The 17,905-nt window shown below is 41.7% G+C and overlaps 1 protein-coding gene across 2 annotated transcripts; it reads left to right on the forward strand.

The window, feature by feature from the left end:
- Positions 1-14,938: 14,938 nt before the first annotated feature.
- Positions 14,939-17,540, forward strand: LOC124194415 (loricrin-like). 2 transcript variants are annotated; one of them, XM_046588594.1, is made up of 9 exons: positions 14,939-15,092; positions 15,162-15,519; positions 15,586-15,651; positions 15,725-15,805; positions 15,970-16,011; positions 16,079-16,204; positions 16,318-16,851; positions 16,926-17,278; positions 17,345-17,540. In XM_046588594.1, the coding sequence occupies exons 1-9, from the start codon at positions 15,075-15,077 to the stop codon at positions 17,372-17,374; spliced, it is 1,608 nt and encodes a 535-aa protein (XP_046444550.1). In that variant the 5' UTR covers positions 14,939-15,074; the 3' UTR covers positions 17,375-17,540. The 2 variants fall into 2 exon arrangements, with proteins under 2 accessions (XP_046444550.1, XP_046444551.1); XM_046588595.1 differs by having other exon boundaries at positions 14,957-15,092; positions 15,165-15,519.
- The last annotated feature ends 365 nt before the right edge of the window (positions 17,541-17,905 follow it).

The raw sequence follows: 17,905 nt of genomic DNA on the forward strand, positions 1-17,905 counted from the left end.
AGCGATTCGCACACTTTTTATAATTATGCAAATTTATCACGTGACGACTTTCGTCTGATTACACTGTTGCTAAGTTGTACAAAATAATTTCTTCACAGATTTTTATTTTCAACAAAAAAAATATAATTCATGTAAAATTAAGTAAAATTATTACGTTAATTCTGTAAATAAAATTTTAAAATTTTATTTATTATTGAAATTGCATTAGTTTATAGCATTTGCCGTGCGATTTAAATTTAATCTCACTGATTTTTAAGTGAGATATTTTTTTTCTCTCTTCAAAAAGTAAAAGGGTTAGATGAGATGGAGCTAGAAAAGAGTCAAGCAACAACGCCCCTGAAAATAAAAATCAGCCCAAAATATCGTATGGAAGAAGAGTATCCGCTTATTCGATTCCGGTGGTCCGGAGTGGACTGGATAGTCCACAACGGCGATAATAAGTCGAGAGCCGTGTCGTCTCTATTTTCCATCTCAATGTTTTCCTCTAGGCTTTTGTTTCTCTTCTCCCATTTTTCTCAAATTCTTTTCTTATCATAATAATTTTTTGTAGTTTGGTTGGCGCTTCGGCTCGACTCACACTTCGTGGGCTACCGGTTATGAAAACCCCCCAGTCTGAAGAAAATGAAATATCTGCTTCTGTGTAAAAGATAAAACGCTCAAGTGATGGGGGAAGGTGAAGACCCTGTTGCTTGACGTGTCAAGGCGCAACGCCTCACAAAGACAAGTGGTAATGAACACTGACAGCGCCATCCGGACGATAAAACACGACAATCTTATTCCCCTGCCAAGTTTTCATTTTTTGAATACGGAAGGTGAGCAGATATTGTAGAAGCCCCCCACGCAGCCACGCCCAACTCGAGAGACGAGAACACGAGCCTTCGCCTTCGAAAAATGTCGCCAGATTCCACTCAACGACTAGACGAAACACAATCCCGCAAACTTTTATCTTGTCCTTGTTTTCGTTGCTAAGGCACATCAAATCATTCAACTGGATCGCCCTCGGTTGGAAATTCCCAAATCTTAAATGAGCGTGAAATTTCCCGTCCCGTCAGAAATTCAGGAAAATTTCGGACAAATTCCAGTTCATTCTCGTCGATGTTGTTGATCATATCAGGCGATTCTTTTAAATTTATAGAAAAGTCAAAGTATCGATATCGAATGGCTATCATGACGGAGTATTGCATAGGTCGCGATCATATCTGGATCATCGATGCATGTACCAATTTGACATGGATGACCACCAGACAGAAATTTCCAATTTGGGATGCCCAGTTGAAGGCAAAAGTGAACTATATGGACATGGAGGCAGCAGCAATTTGATCCTCGATCTATATCATGAAATAGGCTAGCTTCTATGGCATCTTTTGTTTTGTTGTCGTCGTCTCAATAGTCAACTGGGCGCAGGGAAACTGGAAGACGACGGGAAAAGAAGAAGAAGGAGGGACGAAAACTGTCAGGTCGAATGAACCGCAAGTTCAGTGACAAGTGAAGCGCATCTTTGCCATGAAACCAAACCAAGTCGACCCCCTCATCTTCTTCCTTCTACCTCGTCTTCTTATATTTACTTATATAGGCGCTTATAGGACGGTGGTAGTAAGTATGGCAGTAGTCTACATTCCAACCTGTTATACTTTCTCTCTCTCTCTCATTTTGTGAGTTTGATTTCGTTTCTTATTGTTTTGTTATTCTCTCGAGAAGACAACACACGATATGCCCAGCTCGTCATAAGAATAGGAACAAGGCGAACGAATTTTGTTATAGAAGAGGAAAAGGGGGAGACTGTCCCCCTCTTCTCGATTCAGCTCAACTCTCAGCCCATCCAGGTCATATCAACCCCCCACCCCCGAAATTCGTTGTTTAAGTAAACAAGAAGCAGCACGAGTGGGCACTTGTCGTCATCACCCCACACAATATACTGCGCACCAATATCGGCAGCTTTTTGGTGTAGTGAGTACTCCATATCGCTTTTACCTGTCTAGATTACATATCTTTTTGGGTTGGTTTCGATTGCGGGTACTTGTTGGTTGACCTGGCTCCGATCCTGGCTTCTTTCGATTCAAAGAAAATTAAGGGGGGGGGGGAGCACCTGCTATGGTCACCTCATTAATAAGAAAAGTTGAAAAGCTGATTCTTGGTGCGCAATAAAAAGAAGAGATGGAATGAAGTTACTGCTGTGCGGTGGCCTCTTTACTCTCGTTAAATTAATGTTACTCCATGCCCAGTGGTGAGAAGTGTCGAGAATAAGACCAGCAAAAGACCTGGCAGACCATTAGACATCAACAAGGGCCGACGATTGCACATGACTTGGCTGTGATTGCTCAAGTTTAATGGGAGCGAGACGGAGGGAAAAGCTCGGCCCATTAGGGATCAACATTTTTCATTCGCCACGCTCCATTCAACATTTACCGGCTAAATCATTATCACTTTGAAAAATGTTGCGATTGTTAAAGTGAAAAGGAATTAAGAAAAGGGGTAGGTGTAGCCCCCCAACGTTTAAATTCAAATTGCAGGCCTATAACATTATTAAATCATTAACTGTATTGCGCTCCGGTGGCGCTGGATGGATTTCTTATATATTAGGCGATGCTTACAGAAAGCGGAGCATCTCTGATTTTCTGAAGCAAAAGTTTACTGACGGGAGGCCACACAGTGCGATTGCGGTTTTCAATACGAGAGGGATACAGCTGCGTTTGTTTGCAAGTGCCAATTATGGGCGTCGGATCGACACGCGCTCATCGGCTCCTTTCAGGCCAATTGCCATTGGTGTACCAGCGCTGATAGGGTCTTTATAATAACAGTTGGATTCCAAGAGGAGGAATAAAGATGTTGGCGGTAGGAGGGCGAAAGAGGAGCACAACAGACAATATGCAAATATTTTCAGTTTGCTGATCCTATGGTGCCGTACTCTTTCAATACACTCGGCTATTTCCTATTGTGCCCTGGCGCTACTGTTTTCCCCTTCAGTCTCCGTCTTCTTCCATCGGATGAAAATGTTAAGTTAATCACAGGTTCAATTATGGCGGCGATCGGCAAATGAAGGCCACACAAATATTATTCATCCGTCGAAATGCAACCGTGAAAAGGGGAAAATTCAATGGCTAAAATTAACGAAATCGACTGCTGGACCGTCTGCTGTTGCCGATGAGAACGACGGCGCCAGTGCCGATGAGAAATCGCCGTAATTCAACACGTAATTGAAGCTATTACTCGACTCTTTCGAATAATAAATAAGTAAGTAGACTGGAAAAGAACATTGAACACGAGAACTACAGCTGTTAATCAAAGAGTTCAATTTACCCGCGAGCTGTTTTTTGTTTACGTTCCATGTGTGTTGCTGGTAACGGGTCTGTACTTTCCGGTAAATTTGAATTTGATTCGTTTGTTGACCAGAACGGAATCGAATTAAAAATACAAAACAACAAAAACAACAACGGCTGTGCGCATATTTAATTTCTGTCTAAAATGCAGTCGTGATGATCCTGGCGAAGAAAATGTTTATTCATTGTAATGGCAGGCGCAGGCGCTGGATGCATTTCTCTTTATTTACCAGCAGCAGCACTCCCCGCTGCTCCGATGAACGAATCGTCCGTCCGCAACTGGTCATCTCATTTTCGTGGGGGTTTCTTTTCAATTAAGTCGCAATCCTTCATGTTTCACCGTTTCCTCATCCAGGTCATGTCGGACAACACGTGTATGTTCCAGTTATTTTCCTTGTCGACCCCCGATGTACAACAAAACCATCGGCACGTAAAGCACCGCCAGAAAACCCTTTTAAAAAACCTTCACGTGTGCCATAAACACTTAAATGGCTAATAAGCCCCACACTGTCGTTACCTTTTCTCCCTAATTTTTTTTTCTTTTTTAATTCAATTTCAAATTTTCACTTTTACGGGGATAATGAGGCAAGAAAGAAGGTCCAGGAATATAAAACCCGCGGTGTACCAACTCCACCGGATACGATTCCCATCCCAAATGTTTTGAAGCTTTTTATTCTTCTTAAACAAAATCTTATTGAGGTGCTGTGGTGGCTGATGTAAACCGCAATTGGATTTCATGAAGGTCTTCCACTTAACCCGGTCACGAAACCGAACGCCATGCACCCCGATTATGTGGTGGCTGCAGCTTCCCGGCGGCAAGTTGGACGACGATACTCAACACGAGTCCTCTCAACAATTTTGTGAATATGATAACACAATTACATCGTCTTATTCAAATGACCCGAGAGCTCGTGTTGTTTTCCCTTTTTCTCTCGCCGTTGGCGTGAACAACATCCGGCTGTTTGAAGTGGCCATCGCGTGTCCCGAACGATAAACGGGCGACTATTAAAACCAGCGCACACCGACGATGGTAATCGTGACGATAATATTACCAACTGTATGCCGCGGTTTATTATTTGGATAAAAGGGAACCAAACAAATACAGTCTGTACTCTTTTATTCTCTTCACCATTTTCCGTGTGCATAATTTAATGACTTTTTTTTTAAAGAAAAAATTAACAACTTGGCTGAATCAAAATTCAATTGGCAATATTTCTCATTGGGTTTTCATTGAAAAATTTGTTCAAACAATTTTGCAAAAGTCAACAGTGAAAATTAGAAAGGCAAACAGACCACACAAAAAGTGGCAAAGAGAGAAGCGGGAAATTCAAATCAATTGAAAAACCAACGAACCGCAAGCCACACTTTAGTATTTTTGGATCTCTGTCATTATTTTGACCAGCCGCTTATAATAATCCACGAAATCCCCAAATCAAATAAACCGTGTCAAAAATTGTGGAGGTCCAATTCAGAGCACCGGCTGATGAAATAGAAAAAAGTGGAAGAATTCGACCCGGCCGCATAATGAAAGGGCCCGTGTGCGAAATCTCTCACTCCTTTTCTTCTTTGTGTACATGCAAAAGAGGATCAAAGTGCTCCACATTTGGTCGATCCTTCCATCCACACCTTGACAATCGAACCCGCGGACAGTGTCCGTTATCCACACAGACCAAGAGACTCGACCCTTTTCCTCCTCATTGTGATTTCACTTGAAAAGTCTATATTTGGACAGGCGGGGAAAGGTCCTCGATGGATGATGAGGATGTGGAACGTGTGGGTGGGTGGTTAACTTCCCCCTTTTGCATGGATCCCATCGATCTTTTTTCTCTTTGCCAATCGTCAATCTTCTCTTGCAGATCGTCTCGACGGGCCTGTGGCACAGCGGTCGACCTTTGAACAGAATGGGGTTGGTCGAATTTCTTCCTTTCCAAGTCAAGTGATGGCCAGAATGGGTTGTGCTGGGTAGACAACTGCACCACATACCACCCACAATGATATTTGTTTTCTGTTTTCTTTTGATTCAACATCTTTACACTTTGGGGCATCTCTTTTATTTTCTTTCCACTTCATTTCCGGAGCCAATTTCGAAAGCGATACTCTTCCAGAAAAGAAGAAATGAAAGAGGAATCCTCAAAACGAAATGCCTTTTTTCATTCATTCTTTGGGTTTTATTTACGACGAGGTGCTATTATGTAGGCAACATTTTATCTTTTAAACGCAGGTTCATTTATTTTCCATCCGAATCCACCGTCCATTGAAAGAAAGAGAATCACAGTCCTCCTATCCTCCAGCCTATTGAAAGAAATCAGAAGATGGGAGGCCCATTCAAAGGAGTGAGGAACGAAGAGGAGCCAAGGGGCTCCGGTTAAACGGAATCGAACCAATAAATCCGTCCGACTTGTTGAGAAGTTGCTCTGCGCGCTTATAAGAAATAGAAAAGGTTCAATATAAAACTTCTTTTGTTTTTCGTTGTTGCCAGTGAAGCAAACCCTTTGCGATACGTAATATAATTGTACGCGCGGTTCATCCACTTCCTGGATCAAAAGCAATACGAGGAGATGAGTTTAACATCGGCGTCGATTGATGCACTTCATTTCAACATCAACATTTGGAAAGAGTTGAATGAGGGGGAAATAATAAGAACAGCAGAAAAATGAGATTGAAGAGTTATCATCAGTCGATCCGAATTTGAACCGTAACCGACCACCTGGAATTCTCAGGTCAACAAAAGATTAATCGATCCCCGTGTGATGTTCGCCACCACTAAACCAATTTCACTATATGCACAGGATAGTGTTGCATTTAATATTGCCACAGCTTAGCCCGGTGTATAAACTATCCAGTTGGAAACCTTCAAGGCATATGGATTTCATTTAATCCTTTATTTGAACAACAACATATGCGCATTAGTATCGGGCCATCATCTCCGACACATTCAAATTTTCTTCTTCGATCCGTGGTGGATATACATAGAACTTGTAACACAATCCTGTTCAAAAACCCATTGAAAAAATTCTAAACGGTGGTCAATCAGTTGGTGGTCACGGTGTTGATGAGGCGACGTTAATTGGTGCGACAGCCTGCAGCCAGCTTCACCTTGAAAGAAGCAGCTCACATTGGGTAGTCTTAGTCTTCCTCTCTATCGCCTTCTTTCCAAGGGGGTATTGGGTTATTAAAGGTGATCAAGCGCATTTTTAAGCTTTGATTAAATCCGAAGAAGAAGCCCTAAACTTTTATTTTAAATATCTCTTCCTATAAACAAGATAAGAGCATAATTATCATCGTTCAGGAGAAAACAGTATTATACCCCAATCTCAGACCCCCGACCGAAATTAGATACGCACAAGAGGACAATATTTTTCTTAGTAGAAGATCGAATTTTTAATTTAATTGACATCATCAAAATAAAATAAATGCGTAATGCAACTTACATTTTAAATATTAAGAATATCTCATCTAGCAATCGATCACTTGCGCACCGATGCTATAATTTAGATTATCGGCTTTATTATGTTTCAAAGCAATAAGCTAACGTTGAAGATGAAGTAATTGAGTTATAGTCATGTAAATGATCCAATATATGCAATGAATACAAGCCAGGAGCTAAAACATGTTCTTCGTTCTATAACACCTTCTGGGCTTATTGATTCCAAGCTTTAATTTATTAGTAGAGTTTCACCATGTAAACCGCACGATAAAGAATACCGCATCAAATATAGTCATTCTCTTGCGGGTAACAGTAATCAAGGATGTAATCGAACATGTTGTGTAGCATAAGGAATACAACATATGGAAAATGCGAATAATATCCATTAATTTTACATTCAAATCTGAGAAACTTTACAGCTTCATTCTTTTTTTTTTTTGATTTTCTTAATTTTCTTCTTTTATTTTCAGCCCTTGAAAATCAGCAGTTCCATCGGAATGCGGCCGAGTTTCCCTTGTCTTCCTTCCATCTCCAGAGGGGGTAAAGCCGAGAAGCTAAAAAGACGAATAAGCGATGGAGAGGAGTTCATCAGTACGTAACGGGATGACATTTGAATGGGAGAACCCTCGAAAATGGCGACATGTTTCAGTATTCTTGTCGAGCGAAACGATCAGAAGGAAAAACATGCGATCCTTAAGATTGCACGCTCATTAAGACTGTGACACAAAGAGTAAATAATCACTTATCGGAAAACCCAATCGCCACAAAAGTTCAGCACTTGTGTATACAGAACCTTTTTGGTTCCGTGTTGGAAGAAAAGAAATACAAAAAGTTATCGGTCCGTGCTGGCTCGAGTCTCCATAGTGACATAAGACCGTTGAAAAAAAAAAGACTAGGTCAAAGTCATTTTCTTGGAATGTGTTTCCCTTTTATTCCATCATTTCAATGGACTGCAGTGTGTGTCAACAGCCTTACAGGACTCCACTCTTTCGAGTGGACTTTTGTGGCATTGTTGCAGCGGCTGCTGATGGTACCGAGACAACAACGACGGAAGTGCCAAACTTTTTGTTGTGTCGACTACCCAATTGATTCTTCTATTGGCGACACAATGAAACTATCCGATGGATGGAGGGACTCCGCGCGAGGCCCTTCAGACCACTCGAATCCAGCACTCAGCCAGACGTCAAAACTTTTCCTTCCATCATGCACTTTATCCGCAAAATAATACACAGCAAGACCTCTACCACAAAGGTAGAGACAGCAAACAAACAGGGTACACTATAGTGTGTTGTTCGATTAACTGATATTCAGAAGACAGCTTTGTTATATCATCTAGCCAAAAAAATAAAATAAATACTGTTGCGTGTTCTGCGCCATTACTGCACCGTCATCAAGACTTATAGCTGCTGTGTACTGTAAAGATTTTGATCTAGAAATTGTACTTCAGAAAAATAAAAAATGATAAACGAGTGTTGAGGTGCTGGAGGGAGAAAAAGACCGGAGGGACCAATTCGAAAAAAATCAGAAATACAAATTCTGAAAGGAGCTCTGACTGAGGGAATCAAAATATATATCCAGAGATCATTATTTATTCATTTATTCAGTAAACCGACTTGATTTCTATCCCTCGCCTTCCCAACAACTGCGTATTATATATCACGTAGGGCTCTCTGCATTGATAATATTTCACTGGCTTGTCAAGACGTTGACGAATCATCTCGGCCCCATCAGTAATATTTTTAAAGAAACTTCCACAAACAGAAGCGTAAAAATGTTACAGTTACACAATCACTTCAACGAAGGGCAGTGGCACATGAAAAAAGGAAGAATGGCCTTGCCCTGTTGAATACATTATAAAGCACACAAAGATGCACCCAACCTGCGCACATCAAATGTCTATTGAAAGGTGAGTGATGCGCGGACAGAGATTTCAAATTAGATTAACCCGAGAGGATCCCTATAGGCTATAGAAGGGATATATCGTTATTGGTTGATGTCAGCGGATGATGGAAAGAGTATTGTTTCCGTATTATTACTATTCGCTCTTCATTTCCAAGAGGTGCCTGCAGGGTCTTATTGTGGTGGTTTTTCGGTCTCAATAAATATGTCTAAAATCTGCGGGTTTCGTGCAACTATTGATACTCAAATAAAATCCTGGTCAGTTCCGCGGTGAGAAAAACGCTTTTATCGTTTATGAGCGGTTTGAATTTTGGGCAGGAGTCGATTATTAATTTCTATCGATATCTTAAACAAAAATCTAGAAAATTAGTGTCGTCTGCTTATCTCGTTTTGTTTACAAATTTTGATCAAGAGTCAAAGTTTAATATTATAAAGAATACTGAACTATTTTTTTGGGGGAAACGTAGGCGCACTAAACTTGCTACGTGACTGCACGAAAGTTAGCACAACTAATCCAATTACAAAAATGTGATCATCGTGTGAACTCTGGTGTCGCGGCCCTCCATGATGCTCTCCACTCCATGCTGTTTGGCAGGTAAATAAAACGAAAATCACTATGGAAACTTAAAAGGAAGAGTTAAACCTGTTCCGAAATTGTAAAATGTTAGTTCCTGACTAACATTTATCATGTAAACCCCTTGTCAATGCATGGCAGTTTGTCTGCACTGGTTTGCACGTAAAATCTTTTTCCCTTTGTGCAGATTTGAAGCCCAGCTGTGCCAGCCATCATAACAACACGATACACAAGTTATTCTTGTGCTGGTAATAACCTGTCATCAGCAGTCTCAGTATCATCGCTAGGATAATGATCTGTGTTACTTTCATTCCTGCGACTTGCTAGATATCTGAATGATGCAAGACATGCATAAATTCCTTCGTGTTGTTTCTGTAAAAATTTGTCATATAACCCATTTTGTATTTTTTATTTAGATCAACAGCATCTCGTTTGATTGAAAAAAATACTGATGCCCGTCGATTTATTGTCCTTGGTACACCCATGTCGATTGTGGGTGTATTCACGAGGACCTTTTTCCTATCCCGCCTGGTCTATTCAACTTTTCGGTGGGTGGATCACTTGTGAATGCCTGGCCGTATTTCCCAGGCCCAAAGGTAGGAAAAATGATACTCTATTCTTCCTTTTTATCTATTTGGTGGCGTTAATTAGGCTACGATTATTCCTGAGCTATATGCGGTTGACTGGAACTGTTTTCTCTTGCCGTTTTGGTTTATTCAGTAAGGTTTTAGAAACTCATTTGTTGAACGACTGCAGATCAGGCAACTATGTCAAAGAGTCACGGTGTATAACTCAATGGGAAATGAAACGTTTGACGATGTCTCAAAAAGGGTCAAATTGTGTAACAGAATAATGGGACCAATTACAGCACTCCTGCTCCTAAAAAAATAACCCTCGGCTTTTGTTCACTTTGCTGACGTGTGACATTTTGCTAAAATGTTACATTCGGGGTTGGCTTTTGAGTATCCCATTTTTCTGTTGAAGTTGCTGAATAGTCGAATATTGTACTATACAATTCTTACAAGTCATTCCAAGCGGGTTTTAGGCTGCTGTGTTTGGCCCTTTCCAAACATACAGGCACTTATTTACACACAACTGGATAACTATAGCTGTCTAATTACCCAATGTTATTGGATCACCAGATCCATCATGTAACAAGTCCTTTTGTACCGAAAATGTGTCTTCTCCTTGTTTGGTTTGCAGCAGTCTATACAACACAGGAGGTTGTATACCTGGTGTAGCACTAGTCTCTTGTACATGTAAGATCGCAATATGACCCTCATCCATTTCAACCCAGTCGTGTCCTCCTCCTACTTTTCCTGCACCAGTTGTAGACTGTACGGATCGCCCTGGTAAACGGCGGTTCTCACGGATGCAGCTGCCCCCTTTTTCCACAGTCCCAGCCAAAGTCGGCCAACGTTTTCTTCCCATCACAAAATGACTCTGTTATATCATTCAGTAATTTAAATGAGCGTTATGGGTCTCTGCATCCATTCATCAACTCATTATGTCATCCCAGTCTGGGAAGAAAAATAAAATGTTCAGACCAGTTTTGTAAGAATGTTGTCGACATTGGCGGTGAGTTGCCTTCAGCTACAGATAATAGTTTGTAATAGAAAAAAGAAAGAGGCCCAGCAAAAGATGATGGGAGAGAGCCTGGCAATTTCGCCCAAAAAATATTTCAGTGGGCTTTTACTAGAACCACAGGCTTAGGCTAAATAATGATGATTTATTCCGACTTGCGTGTTTTTTGGGGGGGTTTTTTTTATCTCTCCCAGCGTTGTCGTTATATTGCCCGTAGTTCAGGTAAAGCAAATCAAGTCCATTAAGGGCTGGAAAACAAATAATTGCAAAACGGAGGGTCGCGTGTGGAAGGACACACAAGACGCCAGAGTCTCCAAGCATCCGCATTTTTATTTTTATTTTTCCAAATGATTTCATCTCTTTTTATCTGCCTTAAAAATTTGAATGAAGATGTTTGACTGTCTTGGTACAGTAGCTATCCAAATTGTTTGTTTTGCTACATCTTATTGCTTGCCTCTGGCTACACGAAAAACCACAATCATTTTTGAAACTGGAGAAATAATGTAAACAAGTTTCTCTCGACTTCCGTTCGAATGGCTAGTGGTGGTCAGTGTCTATCAAATTTCGCTACTGCCACCGCCGCCGCTATACGATGCCATTTCCAAGGGTTTTATGGTCGAGCGAAGCGCAATGTCTAAATTCGTCATGCCGTTGGTAACACGAGATTCATGAGGTTGGTGTTCCTTTCTCTTCTTTTCTCTTTGGCGGTTCTCTCTTTTTTCCTTCGGGGTTGGATAATATAAAAATCTACTATACACTGTTGCTGGTCATCGTCTTTCTCCTTGGTTGTTTTATGTACAGCCACTGTATTATATGCAGCCAGAGATTATATACACGACCGGTTCCTGTCCGAGCGCGCAGGTGAATCAAAATAACCCCAGAATAAAATTTTTAAAAAATGATTCGGAGCGCGTATAACCGACATCCGGTCCAGATGTCCAGTTTCTGCTCTCTCCCAGTATTTAAAGGGGGGTTTTCCCTTGATTGAAATTGTGCAGCCATTTTAATAGTGTGGTGTCCTTGTGACTGTTGTGTAATGGAAAAGTTCCAAAGTAAAAGTTGTTGCCTGTCCTTGAACGCACAGAACCTGACGGCCGAATAACAGACGACGGGCCTGTGAAAAAAGCTCGCATGATCAGTAGAAAACAAAACAAACAAATGTCGTCGAGTTTCACTTTCTCCCATAAACTATTATAAGCCGATGAAAGGCCCTTTTCCTTTTTGTTTGTGTCAACCAGCAATCACGGGAGATTTTTTTTAGAAGTGGGGAGGGGGTTGTTGCTTGACGGCCGACCGCAAAACACACAAAGTATCATTTCACGTAATGCACTGGAAGGCCTACCGTCTGCCGTCTTGACATTTTCCAACTTTCTCCATCAACTTGATCCGCCTCTTTTTTTAAATGTGGCTTTTCGAATCAACCCGATAGGCTCTAGGATTCTTGACCGTAAGCGCTCAGCTGTTGATGTGAATTATTCTCTCCCCATAAAAATAACAAAAAATGTTAGAATAATGTTCAACACTTGAAAACCCATTCTTGTGCCAAAATTTCAATGGGGCTTATTTTCTTTCTTTTATTCTTCGATTGTCAGATTTATCGACAACCAACATAAAAGAGGAATTTCGCCTCCCCTGGTGTCCACTGTACAGTGTTCACACTTTTTTTTCTTCTCAGTAATTCTTCTCATGAGAAGAAACGAAAAAAGGTTATTATAACCACGCTGGTGGAGAGTATCGCCGTTAATGGACACCTCTCTTAACATTCTCTCAAAACAGTTCACGTCATAAATATATAAGAGAGAGAGCCCCATACAAGCCCCAATGGTCAGCCAGATTTTCCTAAAAATAGAATTGTTGTGGCGAGAGGATAGCGGGTCCGATGCGGTGGTCCTGCCTCAAATTAGAAGGGTTCTATATATATGTAGTCCAGGGCGGCAAGCAAAGACGGGCATAACGCACAGGTGAGTCCTCCGACTCCCTGTTACGATTTTGGATGTATTTGTGCCCCCTCCGTTTGCTGGACTAGAAAAAAATAAAATAAAGGGTGGTGGTGGGGGGGTTCCTATTCTTTGATTTTTTGTTCTTCTTTTTATTCATCGTTTTTAATTCTATAGTTTCTCTCTGAATGCGATTAAGCCTTTTTTCCTGCGAAAAACCAGGGCACCCTATATATAGAGAGAGGAAAGGATCGTCATAAAAACCCCTTTGACTCTGCTGGTGTGTTGCGGGCGGCTCTCTTTTTTTTACCACTCGGCATTGTGTCTTGTACACCTTCAAACTTATCCAACACCTTCCTTTGGGGCTCTAATCACGGGTATTTATCGCCATTCAGCCGAGGAGGACGAAAAATGTAACTACAATCCCACATAACAAAGGATGAGGTCGCCCCTTTTGAATTCGATTTCCTATGAGCTCTCTTGTGCGGACTCCTCCGCTTTTATTTTCGGTTAATTATAGGAAAACTCAGCCGGACTACCACAACCGACCAAGTTGAATTGATTCTAATTATTGACAACGATATAACTGTGTGTCGCTTTGAGTCGCCTTTCAAGAAATACAAGGCTAAATGGGCCCAACCCTTGATCGTTACCGTGCTCCAGTTTGGAATATTCTAAGTATAGCGGCGGAATAAGCCGTGCTGGATGTCTAGAAGGGTTGCATTATTCTTACAAAATCCCCTTTTAACCCTATTGTTTGGCGTAATTGAGTTTCCCTGGCTTCATCTTCTTCGAGTTCACCTACAGTATGTAATAACCGACGTAGACTCACATTTCCGTCGTAACTGAAGAACGCTCTTACATTCTGTCTAAATCGACCTAAACATGTTGGGCAATTTCTATTGCCACCTGGGCTATACTACGTGCTCAAATGGAAATAGAAAGTGGACCATGTAGGAGATGATTGCTATTCTTTTTTTCTGAGCTTTTCTGACACTTCTGACGTGACTGTTCACTTTCTGACGATCAACGAACTGGTTGAAATGGATCAGACAAGCGAGGGAAATTGACTTTTTCATGACACATCATTTTTCTTCTTATTTTCTTTCGCCTGAGCTTACAAATCAGGCTCTACAGTTCAAATAGATGTTTAAGATTCTTTTTCTGACTTTGCTGTGTATAATAGGCTAGACGGAAAAGGTTGTCCGGTTTTCATTTCCACTGGTTTTCTAGTGCAATAATTGGTGACTGCGCGCTAGACCCGTTTGTCTGTAGCGGCTTTTCCGCGTTACCAATCACAGCTAGGCAAAGCGCTAAATAAGGAATGGACTCGTACAACGACGCACGGAAGTCGGCACATAATTGGACCTATCGAACCAGTTTTCGTTTTTTCTAATGCGCTTAAATTAAGCGGGGAATAAAAACTATTTGGTTGCCCTAGACAGTCACACAAATAACAAATTCTTTCCTTACCGAGAAGAATCACAAAAATGTTAGACCTCTAACGCAAATACTTTGACTATAAAAGTTAACGGTACGTGAAAATATGTTTTATTAATCTTATATTTCCAGGTATTTGTCACTTGTCAAAGAAACGGACGTTAAGGAGAGCGACTTTGTGCAAGTTATTCTGCGTGTGTTCCCGAGTGCGCTTGATGTGAAAGTTGAATCCAAACATCTAGCAGAATGATAGACAAATATTCGACGCCAATCCTTCACGGAGAAATCAAACAAGTTAATCAAGTTTGAAACAAAAAAATTGTCTCTTGAATTTTTTTTAGAAAACTGCCAAGTAAAAGAAAGTTAACTTGAGCATTCCGGGCGGGCACATATGGCAAACAAGAAACACCTCCAATGACGCATAGACAAGGATAGGCTACATGGCCATAAGAAAAAAGAAAAAAAAAATTCCCAGAAAGAATCGAATTACAACAAAAATCTATTACTATCCTGAATATAAAACAAGCCCGGCCGAATAACAATGAAATGGATTAACGAATGTCTTGATGATATCGAAAAACTCGTTCATCGGACTTTCTTGTCGTCTACTTTGCCAGCCTCTCGTCAGGTTTTTCTATGACAGCTTTCTTTCACTCACTCGATTGAACTGCTGTATAGATGTCAATTGTACATTTTCACTTATCCTTAACTATTTATGGAGAAAAAAAAACAAATCAAAACAAAAAAAGAAACAAAGATTTCCAACTAGGGGTTATAAAAGGGCCAGTCACTATGGCTAGGATTGGCCACATCGTCACCAACTCTTTGCCGACTTGGATATGTCAATGGCTCAATCGTGAACATTTGAAAAACTCCGTCGATTGCAACACACAAAAATGACTATTTCTTCTAAAGTAGTAGTAGTTTCATTTACGTTTGGACGTCCATTCATTTCTTTTTCATGTGAAATTTGTTTTGTCCAGCAGATCGTGTTGGTGCTGGCCGTAGTGATTTCGGTGGCCTACGCCGCGGAGGTGACCAAAGGCGATTTGGCGGTAGCTGAGAGCAAAGGGAAGAAGCACCACGTAGTTTTAGTTTACGACGACAACTACGGAAGCAGTTACGGAAGCAGCGGAAGTAGCTACGGAGGAGGTGGCAGCAGCTACGGAAGCAGTTACGACAGCTACGATGACGGCTACGAGGTCAAAGTTAAAGCTAAAGGTAAAGGCAAGGGCAAAGGCAAAAGCAAGGGTCTCCGAACTACTTACGGCTATGACGGACCCAGCTATAGTCCCATCAGCTACGGCGGAAGCAGCTACGGTGGAAGCAGCTACGGCGGAGGTAATTTAATATTCAGACTTTCATAACTTGAAACTAAAAATCATCAAATGCTTTGACTGAAATTAGGACACGACGTCGTAGTTGTACAGAAAGGCAAAGCCAAAGGACATGGACACAAGGGCAAAGGACATGGTAATAACAAATAAGTTTTGATTAAAAATCTACTTTCAAGTCATTTGGCAAACTTTTCTTTCGTTTCAATCAGGACATGGTTATAGCGCTGGACACAGTGGTGGATACAGTAGCGGATACAGTAGTGGATACGGTGGCAGCGGATATAGTGGTGGTAAGTGACACTTTGGAATTCTTTTTTTCGAAGAAAACTTGTTCAGACATTTGCTGATAAGACAATTCAGGTCTGCACGACAATGGGACAATAATGGGACCCAGAATGTTGACGTGATAAGTGAATTTGACGCGTGTTTTTTGTTGTTGTTGAATTCAATTCAGGGCACACCAAAGGAAAGGGCAAAAAAGTAAAAGTACACCAAGGTAAGACATGACATCACGTTCTACTGTAATCGAACAACTCATTGAAATCGCATTTCAACTTCATCAGTTGTAGGTTACAGTTCCGGCGGATACAGTAGCGGAGGTGGATATGGAGGCGGAGGCGGTGGTGGAGGATCGGGTAGCGGCGGATCCAGCGACGAAGACAGCTCGAACGGCGGCGGCGGTGGCGGAGGTAAAGATAAAATGTCTTCCAAGCCCCAAAATAACTAAATCATTTCTACCCAAATTTTTGTTGGACTTGCTATTTTTATTAAATATTATGTTAAATCGATAATTATTCATTAGGTGGCTACAAGAGTGGTGGTGGTGGTGGTGGAAAGAGTGCCGCTGCTTCCGAACTCACTACCGCTGTATTCATTCCAGCAGCAGTCGCAGCCGCTCCAGCCGTAGTTGAAGCCGTCGCTCCCGCAATCGTTTCTGATACGGGTAGCGAATCGGTGGGCGAAGGATCGGGCACGATTTCATCGGCCGTTGTGACAAGCGAAGACGGCGGAGGTGGCGCTGGTGTCGCCGTAGCCGATGCGACTGCAGTTGCTGCCGGCGGAGGTGAAGCAGCAGCTGTCAGTGAAGCCGTCGCTGATGCGCCGGCATCGGGCGGTGAAGCAGAAGCGAGTGTAGGCGAAGGCGGTGGTGAAGCAAGTGCTGGAGGTGAAGCTGGAGGTGAAGCAGCGGCAAGTGGGGGTGGCGAAGCATCCGCAGGAGAATCAGCCGCAACTGGTGAAGGCGCCGGTGGAGGTGAAGCAAGTGCCAGCGCCAAAAGAAGCGTCGCCTCTGTTGGAGGTGAAAAGAATGTCACCATTAGTGAAAACAAACCAATCAGTAAGCAGATCAGGCAAATGACATGTGAATATTTGTTTGTATTTAACTTAAATATTGTGGTTATCTTTCTTTAGTTCCTCCAAACGGATTCAGCATTCCTCCAGCAACTAGTTCTACTTTACCCAGCCGCCCTTCTTCGAATAATCGTCCTTCTTCATCCAACAATCGAAATCCTTCCGGTAATCGCAATCCTTCCGGCAACCGTCCGCCTTCCGGCAACCGTCCTCCTCAAAGAAATCGCCCTTCACCTGGAAATCGGCCTAATCAAGGCAACCGTTCACCTCCTCCTGTCAGACGTTCTCCTCCGTCTGGTTCTGCCCGCTCTCCTTCATCTTCTGCTGGCCGTTCTCAGCCGTCATCAGTTCGTAATCCAAGGGCCGGTCCACCAACAGACTCGACTACGACCTTGCTCGATCTTCCTTGGCCGGTAAACAATGAAAACGTTTCAACTCACGCCAGAATGTAATTTATTGAATTGTTTTTATTATTCTAGAAACCAAAACAGTTTTTGATTCCTGGATAACCGAAAACGGATAAAAACCCTAACAAGGGAAAATAAAACTCCAAGGGTTTTTTTTTTTAAGATTTTATATAAAGATTAAACATATTACGTATTATACATTGCAAAGACGCCACCAATAATAATCGCTCGTTAACACGGAAGCAAAATACAGATTTATGGCGTTAAATGCCCTCCTAGTATTTTCCGACAATACAAATAATCCATTTCAAAGGTTCGTCATTCATTCGAGATTTTACTGATTCAAAAGCCCAGAAAAGTCTCGCTAGAAAAATTCGACCTAGCTCCCAGCGTTATGTGAGAAAGTTGTTTGGTTTTCTCATTAAATTTTCTCAGCAGTTCCGGTCGGAGTCAAAACAGCAGCCGGGCTGTCTGGTCTTTGATTTCCGCGCCGAGTTCTTATTTCCGAGCGCATTTCTGGGGGATAACCTCCGTCTCCCATGGTGTCTAGCCCAGCTGAAATAATTACGAAGAAATGAGACGATGAAAAAATAACAAATGAGATGAATGCAATTACACGTGTAAAGAGACTTG

Source organism: Daphnia pulex, chromosome 5 (assembly GCF_021134715.1).
Source record: "Daphnia pulex isolate KAP4 chromosome 5, ASM2113471v1".
NCBI classification, from domain to species: domain Eukaryota; kingdom Metazoa; phylum Arthropoda; class Branchiopoda; order Diplostraca; family Daphniidae; genus Daphnia; species Daphnia pulex.

What these genes read in the sequence shown, in the direction of transcription:
- LOC124194415 (XM_046588594.1), top strand. An exon ending in AAAAGTAAAAGTACACCAAG is followed by an intron (nt 16,012 to 16,078) that starts GTAAGACATGAC and finishes CAACTTCATCAG; the next exon opens with TTGTAGGTTACAGTTCCGGC. An exon ending in TAGTGAAAACAAACCAATCA is followed by an intron (nt 16,852 to 16,925) that starts GTAAGCAGATCA and finishes ATCTTTCTTTAG; the next exon opens with TTCCTCCAAACGGATTCAGC.